Source organism: Homalodisca vitripennis, chromosome 1 (genome assembly GCF_021130785.1).
Source record: "Homalodisca vitripennis isolate AUS2020 chromosome 1, UT_GWSS_2.1, whole genome shotgun sequence".
Classification (NCBI taxonomy): Eukaryota; Metazoa; Arthropoda; class Insecta; order Hemiptera; family Cicadellidae; genus Homalodisca; species Homalodisca vitripennis.
Window position 1 is genome coordinate 158,274,170 of NC_060207.1, and position 22,660 is coordinate 158,296,829.

At 31.8% G+C, this 22,660-nt stretch overlaps 1 protein-coding gene across 5 annotated transcripts in view; it reads left to right on the forward strand.

Annotated features, from left to right (window-relative positions):
• Positions 1-22,459, forward strand: part of LOC124374853 (AT-rich interactive domain-containing protein 5B-like) — an 81,257-nt gene extending 58,798 nt beyond the window's left edge. Inside the window, exons 4-9 of one of the 5 annotated variants that reach the window (XM_046832995.1) lie at positions 1,378-1,493; positions 4,592-4,784; positions 10,568-10,718; positions 13,105-13,219; positions 15,571-15,771; positions 16,277-22,459. In XM_046832995.1, coding sequence (XP_046688951.1) covers positions 1,378-1,493; positions 4,592-4,784; positions 10,568-10,718; positions 13,105-13,219; positions 15,571-15,771; positions 16,277-17,131 — 1,631 coding nt within the window. In that variant the 3' untranslated portion in view covers positions 17,132-22,459. The remainder of the gene's footprint in view (positions 1-1,377; positions 1,494-4,591; positions 4,785-10,567; positions 10,719-13,104; positions 13,220-15,570; positions 15,772-16,276) is intronic. The other 4 variants (XM_046833008.1, XM_046833001.1, XM_046833014.1 and 1 more) reach the window with 4 other exon arrangements.
• Positions 22,460-22,660: the final 201 nt, after the last annotated feature.

The following is a 22,660-nucleotide window of genomic DNA, read 5'->3' on the forward strand; positions in this document are numbered from 1 at the left end:
TATTAAACTTAAGTTGATATGCTATGTGCAACATATTATACTATAAAAAAACCTTGGTAAAATCTCTGATCAAAAACGGTTTAAATCAAAGGTGTGTTATTTTTAAGTAAGTACTATTTATAAATTCTGCTACAGATGCCATTACAGAAGAAATTAATCTTGTTTAATGTTTACTTTTTTAATGCATTTTAAATATCTTACATCAATTGAGAATCCTTTGGAATGTGAAACACACACTGTTATTTGTTTTATTAATGCTGAAGATATGGAAGAAGTTGAATTTCACTGTCAGAATTGCAAAGTGTATGAACAAAACATTTATCTGATGAAATGGGTAATAGCTTTCAAATATAATTTGAAGAATCATGGGGACCACCAGAAAATGTATAGAGGGACAAGCACTAACAGAAAGGAGGTGTGGAAGGGATATGTAAACTCAGTGAAACTAAACAGATGAAGTTTAAAGAACTTAAACTTATTTTATATATGGCAGTATTTAATTATATTGTCTTATAGGCCAAATTTGTCCACCAATCAACTTTTCTCTAATGAGTTACATATTTCCTTAATCTGTCTCTAAGTTAGATATCTATCATAAATTATAAAAACTAAACTACAATACCTAATCTGCCGACGGGAGAGGCTGTGACACATAGCAGCATTGTTTTCTTCACTTTCAAGAAATATCTTGCCTTGAAAATCTTAATATTTTGACTTGACTACTTTGGTTTGTAGCATTATAGTATTGTTATATACGTTGTCACTCGATATGGCCAGTTTATTGATTGATGAAATGACTTGTCCATAGAAAATATAATAAATAAAAATAAGTTCCCTATGTGATAACATCTTTTGACATGAAATGGCTTGTTAATTAAAAATAAAATAAATACAAAATAAGTTTTGTTTTTGATAACATAATTTGATGTGAAATAACTTGTCTATTTAAAATCAAAAATAATTTTCCTTTTTGATAACATTATTTAACAAGAAAGTTTTAAAAGAAAAGCTACATAATAAAAAGAACTTTATGTTACACATGGGTAACTAAAAAAAGTGTGCTTTATCTTTTTGTAGTTTTCCTATTGAAATCGAGAATATAACCGATGTCCTTATATCTGCTGTATTAGTACTCCAACAGGACAAATTTAATGTGGTCACAATAACCATTTTATAGACAAACTTCAATCATTCTTTGTGATTTTCAGAATGTCCATAAAAACTGTAATTTTAATCTAACCTGTAACTGTTGTATTTCATGTGGATTTATGTTATGATGTTGCAACAATCAGCAATGAAAATACTCTTTTTGATTAATATATAATCATGATATTTAATTTCAATGTTGGAGCTGTTATTAATAATCGTGTTTTTTAGCACCAAAATTAAAAGGGCGTCCTCGGAAAAAACGGAAACAGCTGGATCAATCACCGGACTCTTCAGACTCTGAGTCTGAATCGTCTTCCAATTCCACTTCGTCTTCGTCTACCAAGGTACGTATTTGTTTTTATGCCCGATTCCATTTGATTTGTTTGTGTTTTGACTGTTACATTCATTAATGAAATTATTAAATACAAAATAAGTTTCTATTTGATTTATTTGACAACAGGCATAGCATTATTTAACAGAACATATTTAAAGGATATGTTATGTTTAAGAAATCTAAATATTAAATAAAAATTTACAATGTAAAACTCTCTGTTATTATCTCTAATATTGAACATTTATATCCACAAAGTGAAGTAAATATGATTTTGTTTCAATTAGACTGTGGTAAATTGAGCTAGTAGAACCTGAATTCAGTATTTTTGATAAGTTTGCTATGCATTGGGTAAAAAAATTGTAAAAATATTCAGTATGATAAGGTTTTGTACATTAGATTAATTCTTAGACATGATTTTCATGTGCAAATTCTGTGTAAGCAATATACGAGGTGTGTTGAAGGAATATCGTGAATTTTGTGTATTTTCAAAAATTATTTATTTATTTGTGAATATCTATTTTGTCCCCTTCAAAGTAATCCCCCTGGGATATTATACACTTGTGCCAACGTTTTTTCCAATCTTCGAAGCACTTCAAAAATCATTTTTTGTATCTTGTTCAGCTCCTCCATCGATACCGTCTCTATCTCGTCAATCGTGGCGTAGCGTCGTCCTTTCATGGGCCTCTTCAGTTTCGGGAACAAGAAAAAGTCACAGGGGGCCAGATCTGGGGAATACAGTGGCTGCGGTATCATTAGTGTGTTGTTTTTGGCCAAGAAGTCGTGTACAAGCAGCAATGTGTGAGCAGGGGTGTTATCATGGTGCAAAAGCCAATTTTTGTTTTTCCACAAATTCGGGCGTTTCTAGCAGATTGCTTCGCGAAAATTGCGTATAACTTGCAGGTAATATTCCTTATTCACCGTTCTACCTTGTAGCAAGAACTCATGATGCACCATGCCCCTGCAATCGAAGAAAACTCGACCGAACTTGGCATGCTTTTTTTGGTCTTGGTTCATGCGGCAGCTTACATTGAGATGATTGAGCTTTGGTTTCCACGTCATAACCATAAACCCAAGATTCGTCACCAGTTATCACCCTCTGGAGCAAATTCGGGTTGTCGCAGACAGATTCCAACATCTCATTAGCAATGTTCATGCGACGCTGTTTTTGATCGAATTGAGTAATTTTGGTACGAATTTTGCGGCGACCCGTCTCATGCCCAAATTATCGATTAAAATCGAATGGCACGAGCCAATCGATATGCCTAGGTCCTCGGCAATTTCTCTAACGGTGATTCGACGATTGGCCAATACCATTTTCTTCACTTCATCAATTTTTTCGTCTGTTGTTGAAGTGCTCGGGCGTCCGGCACGCTCTTTGTCGTTCACATCTTCTCGGCCTTCTGAAAACATTTTGTACCACCGATAAACGTTGCTTTTGTCCAAAGTAGCTTCTCTGTATGCCACAGTCAACATTCGGAATGCATCCGCGCACTTAATTTAGTTTTTCACACAAAATTTGATACAGGTTCTTTGTTCCATTTTTTTGAGTAGGTAAACATTGAAGACGAACCAAAACACATGCAAGCAAAGCAGCTGTCAACAATTAACTGAACATTCAAAATGGCCGAAATTGTCAACATAAGTAGGAGACATATGTACCAACATAACGCCACAAAAAAATCAAAATTCGAATATACGTAACTCATGAAAATTCAAAATTCGCGATACTTTTTGAACACACCTCGTATATAAAATAAATGTTGTTAAACTGATTAAAGATGAGTATTTAAAACCTTCTCTACTTGGTGACATCATTATTTCCACTGGAATAGTTATAAAGTTTTGAGTATTTAACACCTATACTCTCCTCTACTAGACAGCACGTATTGTTTCCATTGAGATTATTATAAGTGTATAATAATTCCCAATTACCTTTATAGCCTTAACTCTTTCAATTTCACGTCTGAGATTAAGAAACTGTTAAACTGGAAATTTCATCAGTCACAGCTTGGCTGTCCACTTTGTTCGTCATCATGCACATTAGTTTGGCGATTTTTAAACCAAATGCACCACTGACACACTCCACCTTCAGTAATCACATCGCTCCCATAAACTTCAGAGTTGGCGATAAATCTCAATTGGTTTATTGTGCTTAGGCAACAAAAACAATATTACCAACCGCACTTCACAACCTGCGGGATTTTTGATTGTGTTAAACATTTTAAACTGCTATTGTAAAACAAAAAGGAGCGACAGTAATATCTCACTAGCACGACTGGATAGCCTGTGAACGGTGAAACACCCTGACATCAAAATAGCCGCGATAGTCCTAGTGGCTACAGAGTGAAATGTTAATCTACTTTCTGGATAGCCCTTGTAACTTTTTATCAAGCTAATGATGAAAATTTGATGCATAATGGTTGATTGGCCAAAGGATGCATAATGGCAAGTTAAGATAAAAAAGAGAGAACAGTACAGCAGTTGAACAACAGGAGTCCTATGTGTGACTTAGGTACTCATTACTAGTGAGACAGATGCTGGCCAACCCAAGAGGGTTAAAATTAAAATAATGCATCAGATATTTTACATTTTTGTGGTTACATTGGAAAAAATATAATTCCAAAGAGTATACTGTAAATACAAATTTATTTTAGAAAATTTCAAACAATCAGTAATATACACTATTTAAACTTCAGTTCTTAATTTACTGAAAAGGTAAAAGTAACACTATCCCACCATTACAACACATACCAATACATATCATAAAGCTGGCAGGAGCTGATATCAGTTTCGTCAAGTTTAATGTTTTCAAAAATAGTGTGAGTTTGTCTTTTGAGAAAACAGGATATCAGGGGTGCCAGAAATTGCATGATGTGACAGTTTTTACTGTAAATATATTTATTGACTATAGATTACGATAACTAATCTCCCAGGCCTGTAAGTGGTCCTTGAACCAAACAGATGATGTGGCAAACTCCTTTTCTTAGAAATTCTTTACAGTTTTGGATTTGGGCAGTTACATTAACACACTTGAAAAGATGTTTGGTGCAAAAATCCAACTAATTTCAAGGCAGCAATCAAATCCAGATTAATACTTTGGTGTTCCAGGTTAAGTATTCATCTCCACAGAGGCCTGTGGTATTGGGGAAGAGTAATGTAGTACCCTCCATCACGTCATTGTCCAGTACACGCCGTCCGGCCGGAAACACTGAGGAGAGGGACTTTCTCAGCCGACTCCATGCATTCATGAAGGCCAGGCAGACACCCATCAACCGTGTGCCCACCATTGGCTTCAAGGAGCGTAAGTGATATGGAGATGTTTCATCCAGTGTACAAATACAGTTAATTGTGTGGTGATATCTCTTCCTCCATTAATAAGGTCATAAATAACCTCCTTTAGAATAATATGTAACAAAATAAATAATATGTTATGGTATTTGGTCAGATTTTTTTATTTGCCATACATAATGTCATCAATAATAAGTCATAAATAATATAGATCTTTTGTAATACTTACTGAATTACTGGAATTTCGTGAATTTATTATTTTGGTGTGTTATGAGTAACCTGTTACTTGATGTATAACACACTGTCGGTTCAGCATATCTCAATGGCCAACAGTCATGGAGCACTCAGGGAACAGTCAGTATTTAGTAATAGAATCGTCATGAAACGATTTCTCATTGATATTGATATATCCGGATAGAAGTAAAAGTAGGTTGATTCTATATCGTTAACATATTTTTGAAGAATAACAAATATGTTCATATCGAATATGGTGGGGAAGAACTGCAAGTGGCAGATATTGGAACAAAATAGAAATTGATTTCATTGCCTATGAACACCATTACCTGATTGTCGAACATTTTAAAGACTTTATACATAAAAATGTATCTAAACAGAAGTAATTAAAAATAAACTAATAATGGATGTGACGGTTTCAGGGTGTCCTACCGGTCACGGAAGTCCTGAAAAAGTTATGGATTTTAATGAGGAGTTACGGAATTTTCTGATTATTATTTTAAGACACAGACATTTTTTGTATGAAATATAATTTTTTATGGCATAGTGGTGATAACTAGTGATGTGTTAAAGCCAAATTTTGAATGAACTGAATTTTCAGCAAAGATTGAGATTCAAGAATTGATCAGTGTTTTTGAACATCAGCATTTGTGGAGACTCGCTGCGTCATTAACTATCGGTAACTAAGTATCAATATATTTCCGGCCAGAAATCTAGAAAAGTCAACAAATGTTAGTACCATATCAATTGTACATGAAATTAAATGAAATGAAAATTTGTTATTTATACAGGCAAAGTTAGGGCCGCATGGCCCTTTCTTACACTTACGACAATGTAAAATACACAGACAGAGATACATCAAACAGAGTTCAAATTTCATTCGACATAATCAGTATATTTGCAGCCATATATCTTGTAAAGTTGAATTGTAAGTGCAAAAAAATGTTTATTCATTTTTTGTGGTAATTTATTATAAAGTTTCTAAGACTACCAGATTAACAAATTATCATATTTTTGTCAATAATACTTTGCTTTCAGTCGTATTTGTCTTTATTTTGTCAGACTAAATTGTCCTGATTTTATAACTATAATAATTGTTTCAGCTTATGAACACTACATACACAGTAAGGTAATGGGTATGCCATTTTCTTCATGGTTCTTTTCCCTATTTTTCAGAATCATCGGTAATGTATTAGTCAGGATGCAGAATCCATTGCTATGTTCACTTCCTTTTTATCTCATTTCTTGACTTCTTAGAATCCTCTGTTTACTCAAACTTTATACGTCCAGCAGTTTTGTTTATATGTAATCAGAAATCAGAGATTCTTTATTGATAATCTTTAAGATTACAAGTAGCGCCAATGAAAATAAGATCTACACAGTTATTAGTTAAGTCTTATTATAAAAAGTATTAGTGGTCTTGATTGAGTTGCCTCCAAGAGTAGAATTCCTCTATTGTATGGATGGTTCTCTGCAGTAGCAGTTCTTTATTACCATCTTCATTTTCTTGATTTCTTCTGGAGAGCATTACAGAATGTCTTCCCAGCGTAGGTAGGTTTTTTCTCAAATAAGGCTGTTCTGTGAAGAGGTAGTGGGAAGTCTTGACCATGTCTTGTATTATGCTCATGGAGGTCACCATTTCGAGGAAGGTCTCTTGTTTGGCAATACAATATTGTTTATATTATGTAAAGGGATGTTACCGTAAGTATTTTCAATTCTTTAAACGTAGCTCTACATCTTTCTCTAGGTCCTAGGTTGCCCATTAAACGTATTGATTTTTTTTTTTTGAGGACTTTTGAAAGGTTGAATTTTGTTGTGCTTCCCCATGCTGCTATTCCATACCTAAGATGACTTTCAAATAGCGCATAGTACGCTATTTTAGTGGATTCAAGGTTGCTACTTGCATGGGTTCGTCGTAAGGCATATAGAGATGAATTTAACTTTAGGCATAAATTGTCAATGTGATTTGTCCAAGTTAAATTATTATTTATTGTTATTCCTTAATAATTCATTCAAATAAGTCATTTGCTTAGTCTTGGAAGTCTTGGAGTTGTTTAATACTAGATCATTATATCTGCAATATTGTTGGGCCATATTAAATGAGATGTAGGAGTTTATTTCCAGCTGTTCAACATCCTTTTGGGCAGATAGCAGAACAGTATCGTCTGCATACATAATAGAATTTGTGTAGTTTTCCAAGAAAGTTGGCAAGTCATTTGTGAATAAAATATAGGATTGGCCCTAGGAAGGAGCCTTGGGGAACACCTCGAGTCACTGGTAGCCTTCCAGACCTGACAGTGCAGGTGTCTCCATTTCTTCTCCGTTTGTCCTCCACAACTTGGTATCTTAGTACTCTCAAACCTTAGTTTGGGCAAGTTACTCTCAAACCATTTCAGAGCTGACTGTTGAATGCCAAGAGATTGTAGTTTAGCTAGGATTAAGTTATGGCCAAGACAGTCGAAGGCTTTACTCGGGTCTAGAAAGATACTCGTGATGGTGTTGCCTTCTTCTAGGTTGTCTATAATAAATTCAACAAGGTCCATTATTGCAATTAATGTAGATCTTCCTTTTCTGAAACCATGCTGTTTATTTGACAGGAGATTATTAGCTTGCAGGTGAGTGAGGAGTCTAGATAGAGTTATTATTTATATATATATTATAGTTATTATCCATTACTTTAGATAGGTAGTAGTGAGATGGGACAGTAGTTTGTGGCTTCTTCTTTATTTCCTTGTTTATATTTAGGATATATTTTGGCCAGTTTTAGGTTTTTTTGGGAATCTGCCTTGCATAAAGGATAGGTTAGTGATGTGGTGTATTGGTCTTAAAAGTTCAGCCTCGCAAAATTTTATGATTTTGGAAGACATTTCATCCAACCCAGAGGAGGTTTTACTTGCTAGTGAGTGGATTGTTTGTTTAATCTCCTTTACTGTGGTAGGGGTCATCTCTGTCGTTATGGTTTCTATGTTGTACAGTGGATTATATACTATTTTGTCATTTGATATTTGTTGTTGTTTTAGGGTGTTGTCAGCAATATTAACAAAGAAGGTGTTAAGGTGGTTAGCGATTTTATTTGGGCCTGTTTCTTGTACTTTATCAATTTTTAAATGAGTCAGGCCTGGTGTTGTTTGGTTTTTAGCGGCTCTTTCTCTATTTATAAATTCCCAGATTGCTTTGGTTTTATTGTTAGCTTGATTTTTATAGTCTGCATTGGCCTCCTTCCTAAGCTCTCTGAGTTTTAGATCATAAGCTTTCTTCTTCCGGTTTGCTTCAGTCTTATCTTCTATTCTTCCTGTGAGATTGAACTTGTCCTGCGCTTTATATAAATTCTTTCAGTAAGCTCAAGGCTTCTTCGTTGTGGTATGTATTCCTTTTAGAGTGATGTTGTTTCTTGGTTTTGAACGGACAGGCAACATCTAAGGCCCTAGTAAAGGTGATAAAGAAATTGTCGTAAGCGTCATCAGTGTTGTTTGATTGTGTCAAATTTTCCCAAGTTTCTGTGGCTAAGAGGTGTTTTAGGTGTTTAGATTCCTTGAGCTTGTATCCCTATATGTTGAAGATATTGAGTTGTCAAGTATTTTAGGAAGATCAGCTGTGCAGTATTGACCGGTATGATCTGAGAGACCAGTGTTACAGACTTCTAAATTTAGTTTACCTGGAGGGAGGTTAGTGCAGATAATGTCAATAGAGGAGTTAGAGGTGGTTGTGACTCTCGTTGGTGGCAGGGCAAGTCTCCTAAGGTCATGTAAGGCCAACAGTTCATTTAGTGAACCTCGTTCTCTGTTATTGGTAAGGTTATCAATGTTGATATCTCCTGTGACAATAATGTAGGAGTTGTTTGTATGTACTTCTGTTATAGTGTCATCTAAAACTTGGAGTTTTGTCTCAATATTGGCATTTGGTGGTCTATAATAGCCCAGTATATGTAAGTCTATTTTATTGCTTATTTTTATTGTTATTCCAATTACCTCACATACCATTTCTACACTGTATTTTTCCAGGTTAATAGAGGTAATTTTGTTGGCTAGCTTATTGTGTTTATATAAAGCAACACTCCCTTTGATATGTTCTGTTCTACCATATGCACACACACTACTATAATTACTGAGCCTTAAGTGACTGATGGTCTGTAACTTTAGTCCATGCTCAGTTAGGACCACTATATCGGCTGGTTTTGTATGCAATAAGTGTTCTAGTCTTTCGATTTTATTGCTTACTCTGTCCTGATGGTCCTAATATGTTCTGATGGAAGATTATAAGTCTCTGTGTTGTTTTTTTATCTGATATGTCGTGTTCCAGAAAGACCTTGTTTTGAATTTCTTTTCTTTTCTGTATCGCAGGTCTAAAAAATTACTCGTGTTGGTGTAGCTGTTGTTTCTGTGGCAGATGTCTCTCCATCAGTAGAGTTGTCTGTGGTATGTGCTATGTTGGCATTAAGTGTCATATCATCCAAAGATATTTGGAAATTTGATGTTTGATTTTCCTGGTTGTTGCTCAGAGTGTAGTGTTTCGAAATATCCAAAATCGAACATGAGTTGCCTCTTTCAATTAGTTGTCCCTCATAGTATTTTTTGTTTATTATTTTGTAGTGTTCTATGTGTTTGTTGAAAAACTCTTCTATGCATTCACTGTGATCTCGAAATTTCGCAGAAATTGGCGGAGATGTGACAACTGCCGTTGTAGATGAAATTCCAATAGTGATTTGGATTTTGTGGACCGTCCCCATGGAGTGATTGTATGACCCTTTACTTTCTTCCTGGTCATTATGATGTGCGATTGCTTGAGCTTTTGCCACTTGCAGAGATACACTGAAATGATTTTTCCCTTGGCTTACATTCTTTTTTGTGACTTTGGGGGAATTGCAGTAACAACTATAACAGCCTTTTTGTAGTAGCGGGGTCACTGTTGCTGGGTTACTTTTTATATCATTCAGCTGTTCTTGAAAAGAGTTGAAAAGGTGTTCTATGTGGTCTTGGCGGACCTTCATTTTTGTCAGCTCAAGAAGGAGGGGTGTAGTCATGGGTGATAGGGTTCTGGCCTCTGAGGTATCGGTTTGTGTTCCTGAGTGTTTTACAGTTGTTAAGGCTTGTTTTAGATAAACTTGATCAATATAATTCCTTATTTTTTTATTTATATATTTCCTTCATCGGGAAAACAAGGTAAAAATCAAGTATGGCCCAAAAATACTAAGATTGGAATAAATAAATTACAATCGCCATATACACATATACACTTTTTATCTTATTTTATTGATTGAGGAAACAAGGATAACTCAACATTAACGTTGGAAATATGTTTCCAACGAACAAGAAGTGCTCTTACACGTGCAAAGCCAAAGAAATTATGTGCGAAGCTGCGGGTATCTGCTAGTAAACAATAAACAACTATAGTAAATTACCTAAAATCAAATTGAAAAATGCATCAGTGTTTGTTATGTTTTTTGTGAAATTGTTAAGTTTTAAAATTTATTTTATGAACTTGAAGTAGAACAAATAAAGCTACCGAGTTAAACTGTAGCATCAGCTCAGTACATGTTGTATTAAACTCAGTCATCTGTTACAGTTGACCTATACAAGTTGTACAGCAAGGTGCGTCACCTGGGAGGCTATGACGCAGTCACCTCCAGCAGACTGTGGAAGTACGTCTATGAAGAGATGGGGGGTGATCAGTCCAGCACCAGTGCTGCAACATGCTGTCGCCGACACTACGAGAGGTACACGATATACCCGGAATGTTTAAAAAGACGGAGGAAGTGTAATAGTTTTGTGACATTTCTGTTGTCTTTTCTGTTTGGGAACAAAATTATGTTTGATCACAGTTGGCAGCAAAGGAATAAGATTGTAATTTGCAGATTTCACAATTATCTGTAACAATAACAGTTTTCAATTTATTGAGGTGTAATATGCATTCTACTGCATTAATTCATTCAAAGAATACTGGGAGTAATTTCAATCTAGTGACAGGTATGTATCAGTTTTTATTTTACGTTCTACTAATCAAGGAAATCCAATTTTGGAGTTAAAATACTGGTGTATTGTACTGTGTGCATGTTTTCAGTTATTTTCTTTCAAATTAAAATGAAGATTCAAATAAACTAGTGCTTACGAGAAAGTAAACAGAAAAAATGACATCAGAAGTTATCAATTTATAGAACTGTTACTTATATTAAAACATGATAAATTTATTTACTTCCAATTGGCAAATACACCTGTTGAAAATATCAAGCTGTCTTCAGCTTCCTCTGAACTGCTGTATCATTGATTACAAACTTTGCGTTTCAAACATTCAAGAGGGTTCAAACTCTTTTTAATGATTTGAACATGATGTTTAGTGCACGGTTTTGTTTATATTATCCCCTGAAAAAATGAAGTTAGAGAAACATGTCAATGATTAACATGACTGATGAAAATGACAGCTTCTTGAAGAAAATAATGACTGGTCATTAAGCATGATGTTTTCTTTAAGAATGTTACACATATTAGTCATTCTGCTCTAAAGACCTTTTAAAATCAGACTAATAAAGAAGGCCATTTGTTAGAAATTACCTGCAACTTTATCATGCCATTAATGGAAAGAAGCAGAGATGACTTGATCATTTTACTAGCAGTATGTACTACCAATCACATAGATAAAAGTATCCACAAACCCGTTATAATATAGATCATAATTTTGAAAACATTTTGACAGTACATTTTGTAGTTACAATGTTTTTAGTGTGATGTCCACATTTCCTTCAACACGTGTATTTAAAAAATGATTTGTCTCAATTATTATTAAAACTATAAAAAACATTCATGATATAGTTTAATTTCATTTAATCGAATCTCAGTAATCTGAGGTTCTGTGTCAAAAACTGACTTCGAAACAATCGGGAATATATGTAATTTTTGAGCTAAGATGGCCACATCAAGCCACAGCTATTCCTAACATCTCTGTTGAGGTTTACCTAAATGTTTAGTTGTTTACTGAGGTTTACTTGTTGAACACGCATTAAACATACATAATAATGTATTTAATTAATACTGTTGTTATTCATTATTTTGTGTATGATCAATACTAACGCAAATGTCTTCATATTTCTCTTTGAACAAGGCTTAAAAATTAGCAACACAGAAGAACAGTTTTTTGAATGATATATAAAGTAAAAAAAAGGATAGAAAATTGTGAGCATGACAAAATATTAGAAGCTTTGTTTATTTAGTTTTCAGAAATGGCGTCTCTAAGGAGTTAGGTTCAGTTCAGACTATTCTTTTCACAACAAATTTTAAAATTGTGAAACAAGGCAAGAACCTTTATTTGCTAGCATAGGTTGTTTTGACCATTGCAAGAAAGATTTTGGAACTTGGACAACAGCTAGAATGTGAGAGACATTTGTTTCCACAATTATTTGTGAACCGGCAACAACAAATATTAATCCCTAACTAGACATTCAAATTCTTTAATTTTTAAACATTTTTCCTTTTATACATAACTTTTTTAATTATTATATTCTGAAATAGCATTAAACATAGTACCAATTCATTGTTAATCCTTAATTTTTTTGTCCAAGTTGTTTGCTACAAAATATATAATTTTTATGGATAAGCTGATATCTCTCTAATATAAAGTTGTTATGTATTGTTTATTTGGCACTTTAATTGCTTATTGCTTATATTGAAATAATTACCCTTTCACATGTAGTTAAATTTCGTGTTTTATTTTGCTTAGTTTTTGTTTGACAACATTTTAAACAACACATGCCTACGCTCAGGCTGTGATGCCATGTAGGTATTACTTCTAAATATATATTTAGTCAATAACATTAATTTTTATAATATAGGCTACGTATTAAGTTTTCATGTCTTATTTGATATATCACTGTTATAATGGTTTTTTTAATTTTTATTTTTATTATTCACTATGATGTAATGGTAAATAAAAGAATAAATTTGATTTGATATTGTTTGAATTTAATTTGTTTGAACTTGCCTGGTAAAAAACCACAGTAAGTAGATTACTAGATTTTTATTATTAAATACTTGTACAATTATTTGTTTACTCTTTATACTATGAAGTAGTTTAAAGTTAGATAACATTGAAGAGCCCAGGATCTGTTTCAGACTTTTACTGCCTTTTGAACGCTACCTGGTGCCGAACCGCAGTAAAAACTCGACTCTAGCCAAGCTCAAGAAAATGGATGAAATCAGTATTACACCCAAGTCACCAGCACAAAATGTAAGCTTTTCCATTTTATCTAATCTATTTCTTGTCTCAAAATTAGTTAGGTTGATGAAATTTAAATATGAATAGAGTTTAAAGTAGGTGACCTTTTTATTACAATTCCTGAGCTTTCATAACATGCACAATTTGAAATATTGTTTGCCACACATGGGTCTCAGGGACTTGAGTGTTTTTAAAGTAACGTTATTTACTCTATATAAAGAATGTATGTACATTTTGTGTATGTTTAAAAATATAGCAGCTTAACCTATTGAAGAAACAATTAACTTAGCCTGTCTAGGACTGAATGTTTGAATTTATTTTGGCAAACATACATGTGTGTACTAAAATATTAATAGAGTGAGTTTGGAAACAGATAAATTAGTCAATTTTACAGGACTGATTAGTCTATTTGGTTGTTCTACAATAGTGTTTGTTGCTTTCTCCAAATAATTTTGTATTTAATTTTTTTTTTAGTGTATATTTACAAAATGTTTTTACTGACAAAAACAAAAAATCAAAAGTAACTGTCAATATTTTATTTCTTTTTTTGTTTGTCCCTTTCGATAAGTTTTATTCAAACCATACAATGTTTTTTACTTGGAAAACTAGTTTTTATTGGATTTGTTAATTATAAAGCATAATAAAAAAAAGCAATCAAAATTCACTTATATTTTTTCACTTTTTGATGATTTTATGGCAAGCTCCTGAATTAGTTGTCTGAGAGATAGATAAAACGGTTTGCTACATTCAATTGTTATTATTAAAATAAAATATTTACATTACATACAATGACCATTCATTTACTTTTTATAATTAACTCTCGTATAGTCTTTGAGTATCTATGATATCTCAATTTGACTGTCCAAGTATCTGTCTACTTATGAAGTACGCAAATTTCTTGTTTCATGTGGTAGCGGAAGAACTAAAAACTCATTCAACAACTATAAACAGTTAAACACTTTACAATGAGAACACTATACATAGATTGTAAGCAGAACATTGAAGTGACGAAAATTGAGCATATGTCAAAATGTAAACAATAACAAAACAAGCTATTACTTGTGGTTTCAGTGTGCAAACATAACAAATCAAAACGGAACAATTGTTTATAAGGATGCACGAGGGCACAAAACTGCGATCTAGCGGAAAATCAAACAAATATGTGATTGTTAGCGTCTGGAAAGAGCATGAGTCCAGCTCGGGCATGTTCCTCAATGGGTTAAAGTTTATAGCGTAAGAAATTATATTTTGAGCCAGTATTGACAAACAAAAACATTACTCATTCCAGTAGAATGACCTTCATCACTACTGTAACCTTCACCATAGCCTAGGTGTAAGGCTACATTGAACTCTAACTGTGGGATGACGTGTTTAGTTCCCATGGAAGTTAATGCAAATTAGCAAATGAGAAAATTATAGCTATTAATAAAGTGTAAGTGTTACAACATAAAAGAATATTTAAATGGATAAGAGATAATTATTGAATAAAAATAAAGTTTAAAATATAAAAGTATTAAAACAAAAAACTTTACTTATATTTTATTTAAACCTACGCATTCACGTGTCAGTGGCAGTGGACAAATTCAAAGGTTGTGCTTTTTTAATGACACAACAAAAGTACAGCACTATCTCATCTACTTTACAATTAGTTTATGAATTGTATTAGAGACTGGAAAGTAGGGCGAGATAAATATTTAATTATTTTTTACATACCTCACCCACAATTTAAGAAAAAAGAATTAAGATCAAATTGGATTGGGACTCAAAAATACCGAGACATTATTTAAAAACAATCAACAGCCACTTTTAGTCTAATTGCAGTCATATTGATTTTAGCTTCAGAAGAACAATGTATATTAAAACCCTATATAAATGTTTTCAGGTTTAACAATTTTCTTAGGGACTTGATGATTAGAATCAAGATGGCCACTAATACAGCCAGCAAACATTCTTTAAGGAGAGGTAACAGCCACTAAGTTGATGGTTTTTACTGCAGTTCATCACCTATTTTTACTTTATAAGCAATATTCAGTACATTAAAAAATATATGTATGTTTATGGGATTTATGCAATTAAAAAATTTCATCAAACATTATTTTAGCAGTTAAAATTATGTGACACTACATTAATCAGTTTACATTTTATTATGTACCATTAAAACAACATTAGTACAAATTTAACCAGGTATAAAATAAAAATACAAAATGTTGGTTTGGATTGTTTGGTTTTATTAATTAGATGGAACTATTTTTGATGTTTATTTGTTTAGTTATTGTTTGTATTAATTACAATTGGTTTCAATCAATAATATCTCTTAAATATTTTATGAGGCAGATAAAAATATCTGTCCGTAACTTTATGAGGTGTTTAATTTGCAGGACATACACGAGAATAATAGTGATCCTTTAAAGATTGATGCTAGAGAAGCTGGCCCCCTGGTAAGGCTCACTCCCTCCACTTGTTATTTAACTTCTGAAATAATCGACTTGTCTTCTGATGATTCTCCTATTAAAAATGAGGTCGTCAGTTTGATCTCTGATGATGATTCCCAGTCACCTGTTAAGGTACGATGTTATATCTTCCAAATTTTTTAAAGTAGTATGTGTACATTCAACTGGCAGTACATTAAGTAAAAAGGACCAAAGTGACCACATTCAATTGGATATTACAGTTATATCAAATATGAAATATGTTTGGTCAATACTTATCGAGAAAAATAAAAATATATATATAATATTTAACTAACAGTACAATAATTTTCTTTTTTTACTTTTTTGCTATTAAATGTGGTTTTATATTCAAAATAATATTTATAATCGAGGTAAATATTATTTATTCATAACTTTATGAAATCAGATTACTTCAACTAATACAGATCTAAAATATAAGATTCAAATCATTTTTATTTTGTCCGATTTATGATCTAGCTCCAAGTCACAATCACAAACTCTTAACTTATTGTTTATTAATGTAAAAAGGTTTACATCAGTGTTCACCAGTCCAGATTATCATTTTGTTTGTGTATGATATGATGTATAAAAGTGGTGTAATATGCTTTCTATTTTTTAGATGAAACCACCGCTGTTAAACATTACAACTAAGAAACAGAAATTGGAGATTCTGAAGGAGGGAGGGCTGGAGGTGACACCGATCTCGACAGTGGCCAACGGACGGACAGTCCCCATTGAGAAGCCGCGACCCTCAGTGATCCAGCACGCTGCAGTAGGAATCAAGCCACGGGAGTCCATTACCATCACGCCAGATCTAGGCCACATGTTACCCAACAGCCATGCTTGGGGACTTGGGGGTCAGTCCGTCTATGGCAATCCTAAGGAAGTGTTACATGGCTCGTCTCGCCCTGCGGCTGACGAGATCCTTGATCTCAGAACTAAAACACCGTACGCTCCTGTGGGTTCTAATCTGGAAATCACACTAGTTCCTCCTGCAAGTCAAAAAGGGAAGAAATCACAAGTAGTTCCTACACCAAATCGGCCAAATAACTCACAAAAACTGTACCACCCGCGTCCTCACACACAACCGGTGCCAGCTCAAAAACCAGTTCATAAACCATTAGGGCCCTCTCCCACCACGAGTATTTCTAACGGTCGTGCGGCCAGTATTGTTCCTAGTGTTTCCATCAGTGTGAATCAGAAGAAGAAGAGTAAAGCTGCACCTCCACACTCTTCGCAAGCCTTCCCACCTTACAAATCCGGTCCGTATCCGATGATGGATCCTGTCTATTTATCGGCATTCTACAGTGGACTTTTTACACCGTTCTCTGCTGCAACGACACCACAACAGTTACAGATGTATAAGGACCTGCTCCATCGGCAAAATATTCCAGACAGTTTCCCGAGACTCTTGCAAGACGGCTCCACTTCCATATCCTTAGTGAACCAGACACCCACACCTCCTTCCAAGTGACCCCCTCACTCACCCTAGTGTGCCATACACAGTATTTAACCCACCATCGTTCAGCATTTGTGATAGTAGAATACTCCACCTATGTAGTTGTCTCGATAGTTGTACAGTACAAATAGTAACTTAACCAACACGTGTTGCAGGTTTATCGTAGCTTTTAACATTTTTACACGTTTGGTTGTGTTTTTTCACGTAGTTACATCTGAACATCTTAGTGATTTTAGTTACACTAGAAGTTCTCCATTTGTTCATACAATTTTAAGTAAAGAAACATTCTCAAAATTATGTAGTTATCTTGTGTTGTAATCAGATTTATAACAGTTTCATAATTTGAAATTTGTATTTTCAGTAACAAATTCTTTCAAGCTCACATTTACAAAATTTATTAAGTCACTGTTTAATGTGGGGAGGGGGTTGTAATTAGTATTTTGAAATTTCATAGTATTATGAATTACCTATCTAATTTTTAGTTAGCCAACGAAAATGTACCTTTCATACTGAAACTGGTGCTAATTAACCCTTTTATAACATACAAAAGTCCAAAAGGATATATATTATTACTGTAACTTTTACCAGTTTGATTGGAAAATAACTTTAAATTAGCTTATGTTGTTAAACACCATTCAGTGTTGTATAATAAGTTAGATCATGTGTAGAGTGTTTATTTAGTACAGTATTCATAAAATTCAGGAAATTGTAAAAGTTATGGAGGATGTAATCTAATATTTTACACTTGCACCAATTAATTATTAATTGATTTTGCCAAGTTTAAGTTGAGCAAACATCTAAATATGCTTTGAAAATGGTTTTCTTTTAATGTTCAAAAGTATTTCAAGAAAGTGAAAGAGAAAATTGATTTATCAGCAGAATTAGACAGGGAAAGTTACAAAACCAACCTCCTTAAAGTCAACAATACTGATAATGACAATTAATTTTGATTGAACTTGATTCTAGCAATGTGTTGTAGTTGTCTGAAAAGGGGTATAAAGATAAACTTTCTGAGATATTGAGGCACTCTACTGTCCACTCATATATGCTATTTTAACACAAAAATAGCAATGTAGATTTGTTTTCCTCCACTCCATGAAACATGACATTAAAATCTTAGCTACAAATTTATAGTAAAATTCAGTCCCATTTATAATTAATATATTTAGCAATTAAGAATTTCAAACAAGATCCTGTTCCAAAAAAGATTAGGATTTTCTCTTAGTATAAGACTTATACTTAGTAAAAAGCATGAAGAGAATTTTTAAAATGTTATAAAGATGTAATTGTTGAATAACTTTTTGAATTGTTTAAATCTGCTGTAAAACTTCTGATGTTGCATTGTTTAATAATACATTTCTACTCCTTAAGTTATTAAATAAAATGTGTATAATATTGTTCCCAACTCGTCTTTAAAATATCAACACTACAGTCACAATCATGCAGTTATGTTACGTAACTCAAAGATTGAGAAATTTGTATTTATTTATTAGCATTAAAATGAGAAATTCTGTCTGTAACCTTAAAACATCGTCATGTCTTCCATGCAAGAGATTTGCAATACCTACCTAATTACATGTGATTAGTAATACTACGATAGGAGATTTTTTATGGAAATGAACAAATTTGTTTTAAAATGGTAATAGTTAATACTAAATACAATAAGCAGGGACTTGCTAATTCCAGTGTTTATGAAATTTTAGAATTGTATTTATTCTAGATTTTGAGTCCTATTCCAATTATATTTTAGAATATATATTCAGTGTTTACCATATAGGTATTGATTTTAAAATAATTAATTTGACAAAAGTCAATGAAAATTATCCAAACAATGATTATCCTAAAATTGCTGAACTTTAATATAATCAACACATAAATGTTTACTTATACCAAGTATGCTCTGTTGTCTGCCAGCTTAAATGATGTATATATAAAATCAATAGACAAAAATATAAATGTTCTAAAATGTAAAGGTATGGTTGTATTATATTTTATATTTACATTATAAATAGGTTTTGCACGCCTTTATAAACTAATGAATTAACAGTGAATTGTGAACTTAAAATTACAGAACAAATATTCAAAAGCAGACAAATCAGAAAATGCATACTGCAACATTTTAACTGTGAAAAATAATAAAATAGCCACAAGCAACACTAAACAGGCAAGGCAAACAATGTTAGGGTCACTTAAGTTAGAAATCAGCTTATGTTACAAAACAAATTCTTCAGTGTTTATTTACTAACAAAAATAATATGTTGCTGTAACCTTCTCCGGATATTTACTCATTATTTTAATGAGTTAGTTGTACATTTTCATTCATAAAACATTATAAATTGCTACGCTTTTGCTCAGCCTATAATAATTAATTGGTGCATTATTTTTACATCAGTGTAAGTTGTAATTAATACAATCTGGAACTCTAGTTATGTCGATGATATTGCTGATTGTTTAAATGATGGTACATAGTTAGAGTAAACCTCAAAATTAATTAAAAATACAAAAAACTTTTTTGGTTTTTATGAAAATTCTATTAAAGAATTGAAATATGTCCATCTTCAAACATTTACTTTTAGCATTTAACTTATTACTTTTATATTTATTAAAGCATATAAGTTTCTCTTTAAAATAATATTATTAGTATTGCAACTTTTTATTCAAACATCCCTTTGTTAAAGTAAAACATGCTATATAATCATTAAATATTTATTTTAACCAGTTATATATCACACAACCTTTTATTTGTTCACTGCATAAAATAACTACATTTGTATTATTACCTTAAATTTCTCATCTGTATTGTCCCTTATGTTAGATGCTGGGAAAGGATAGTGGCCACCAAACACTACTCAACATTCCTGACCATGATCTCAATTCTTGTCAGTGGACTGTATCATTAATTTGTCCTATTTTGCCAATATGTGTTGTCTTACATAATTTGTACATAAATATTTTGTTTAAAATAGATATTTTTATAGTGAGGCACATTAAAGTTCAAAGATTGTAAAGTGAATACTACAGTTTGGTTTCATGGAATGTGTTGGTGTATTTAAATTGTTACTAAAGTTAGTCTTTCAACACTATTCTAGTTTTGGCTGTCTAACACACCTTATTTACAGTACTTATAGTAAGTAAGAAAGAAAAAAATTGAAATTCCTACTCTAACACTATTACTACATATTTTTCAGCTTATATAATGTTATTGTGATTTAACAAAATTTATTTTCTACAAATTAATTGGAGAAGGGTTGGATTAAATATCCAATATCTCTATAGAGGATAAAAAACATCTCTGCAATTAACAACATATGTTCAATTTATACGATAAAGGTTTTTATGTGGTAAAACATTGTCTACTTAGTAAAACCAATACCTATAGATTTGTCTTCTATAACTTTTCTAATAATACTTAATAAAATTTGTTTGAACCAAGTTACCTTATACGCTTAAATCTGAGTTGAAGTTTATTTATAGTTTAATTATATTTGCAAATTGAATTATAATATTTGTTTAGTTTAGTTATTTATTTTATTATTAATAATCAAAATAATTATTTCCAGTGATTTATGAGGAGTGTTTCAAAAAAATTCCCATGAGTGAAGATTATCCCTAGAATATTGTTATATAAATTTTCAATTGCAAGTTGAATTATACCATTGTAAATGCATCACTTCTTTTAAAATAAAATCATATTCTATCCAGTATATACTGCTTGTAATGTCATTATTTCTCAAGTGGTCTAAATTGAAATATTATTAAAAAATAATCTTTTTATCTATGATTAAAATTAAACATATTTTATTTTACCTTATTACAAAATAGTTCTGCATTTAGCAAATTAAAACTAGTATAGTCATATTTTTCTCTCTATAAAAGTTTTAATTTTTTACTTGTCTCATAAATATGTGAAAGATAATTACAAACATTTCTTAATGTAATGTTTATTATTAAATACTATAATTGTATAACTCCTTTTTGGCAGTTAAGTGGTTAGTGAACTTTTTCTTCTTGGTTCAATTAATTTGAAGTAAAAAATTTAAAATTAACAATAGTACCCATGCAATTCTTCAGTAAGCTAACAAACACAGGTGTTAGTATAGTTTTAAGTGCCACACATTTTCTCTAAACGTATACATGCGCTCATATACTAATTTAAAAAGATAATGTGTTTGTTTTGTATATATATATATATATATATATATATCACAAAAAATACACCACACAAAACACGTGTGTGTTTTATTGAACAGTTTTTCATCACATAAAATTTCATTGTTGTTCTTTATTTAAGCTTAATGTGAATATTAATATTTTCCACCCGAAATTATGCATTCGTATTGTGTAAATTAATTTCATTTTCAAATTAATTACACCATAACATGCCGTTAGGAAATTGCTCTAGTTTCTAGTTTATTTCTGCAATTGTCTGTCCCACATTCCATGAACATTCAGAAAATATTTAAAAAGGAACATGTTACATGGTTTACTTAAAATTGATTATATAATTTTGAATAAAAAAAAACAACTTAATAAAGTGCCACAGCTTGTTTGTTAGTTTACAAATAAAGGCAACAAACATAAAAATAAAATTTCAATCATATGTCCTAGCATAAGTAATTTAATTCACTTGAGTGAAATTTGAGTATTACATGGCCATGTCCTTTACCCAATATAAAAGAGGTTCCTTACAAAATTGAAAAATTAGTAATTTGCCATCGTTGCATTTGCTTGTGAAGATAATGCAAAAGGGAAAATTAAAAAGGTATGTATAAAATTTGTTAATAAATGAAAAATTTTAGTTGCAATTTATTACTGCTTTTGGTAGCTTAATTTTGTAAGTCATTGTTAAATAGTAATAACTAGTTATGACAGAGATCAGTAATACATGTAGTATTGTTATGTTGTCCAATTTGTTGTTGTTAGTTGGTTCTGTTTTGTCGAGTGCCTTTAAAAATGAAAAGCACGATCATTATTGTACGTTGTAAAAATATTGTTTCAACTAAGCATTTCTTGCTTGGAAAACTGTTTAAAAAGTTTTGCTGTCAGAAATAATTTTTCAAGCTGTAACATTTGACACCATTAATTTTAATTATTAATTTATCTTAATGTTATTTTGAACAGTGAATGTATTAGAATATAATACCTAGATCCTATCATAGATATGTAATTGTAAATACGTAGTAAAATTTGTAAGCCAATTGTATATACATATATTTACAGAGTCTATTTTGAGTGTAAATTATAAGTACCGTGAAAATGAATGCAGTTAAGTGTGGAGTGTTCACATTAGTTTAAAATTTATGTATATCTTTTACTTTTATAAATAAAACAGTTTTCTATTTATTTGTGTGTTTCTTCTTTATTTTAGATATGTGGAACTATTGCAATTTGATATCAGTTCATATATGACGGAAGGCAGGGATGTAGTGATGGTATCAATCAAATGGGAAGTGAGTGGGATTTAGTTTTCTTCAAGAAATTGTTTCAGGAATTAAGATTTTCTTTTTGAGATTATATTAAAAATAATATTTTCTTTTTTATTAT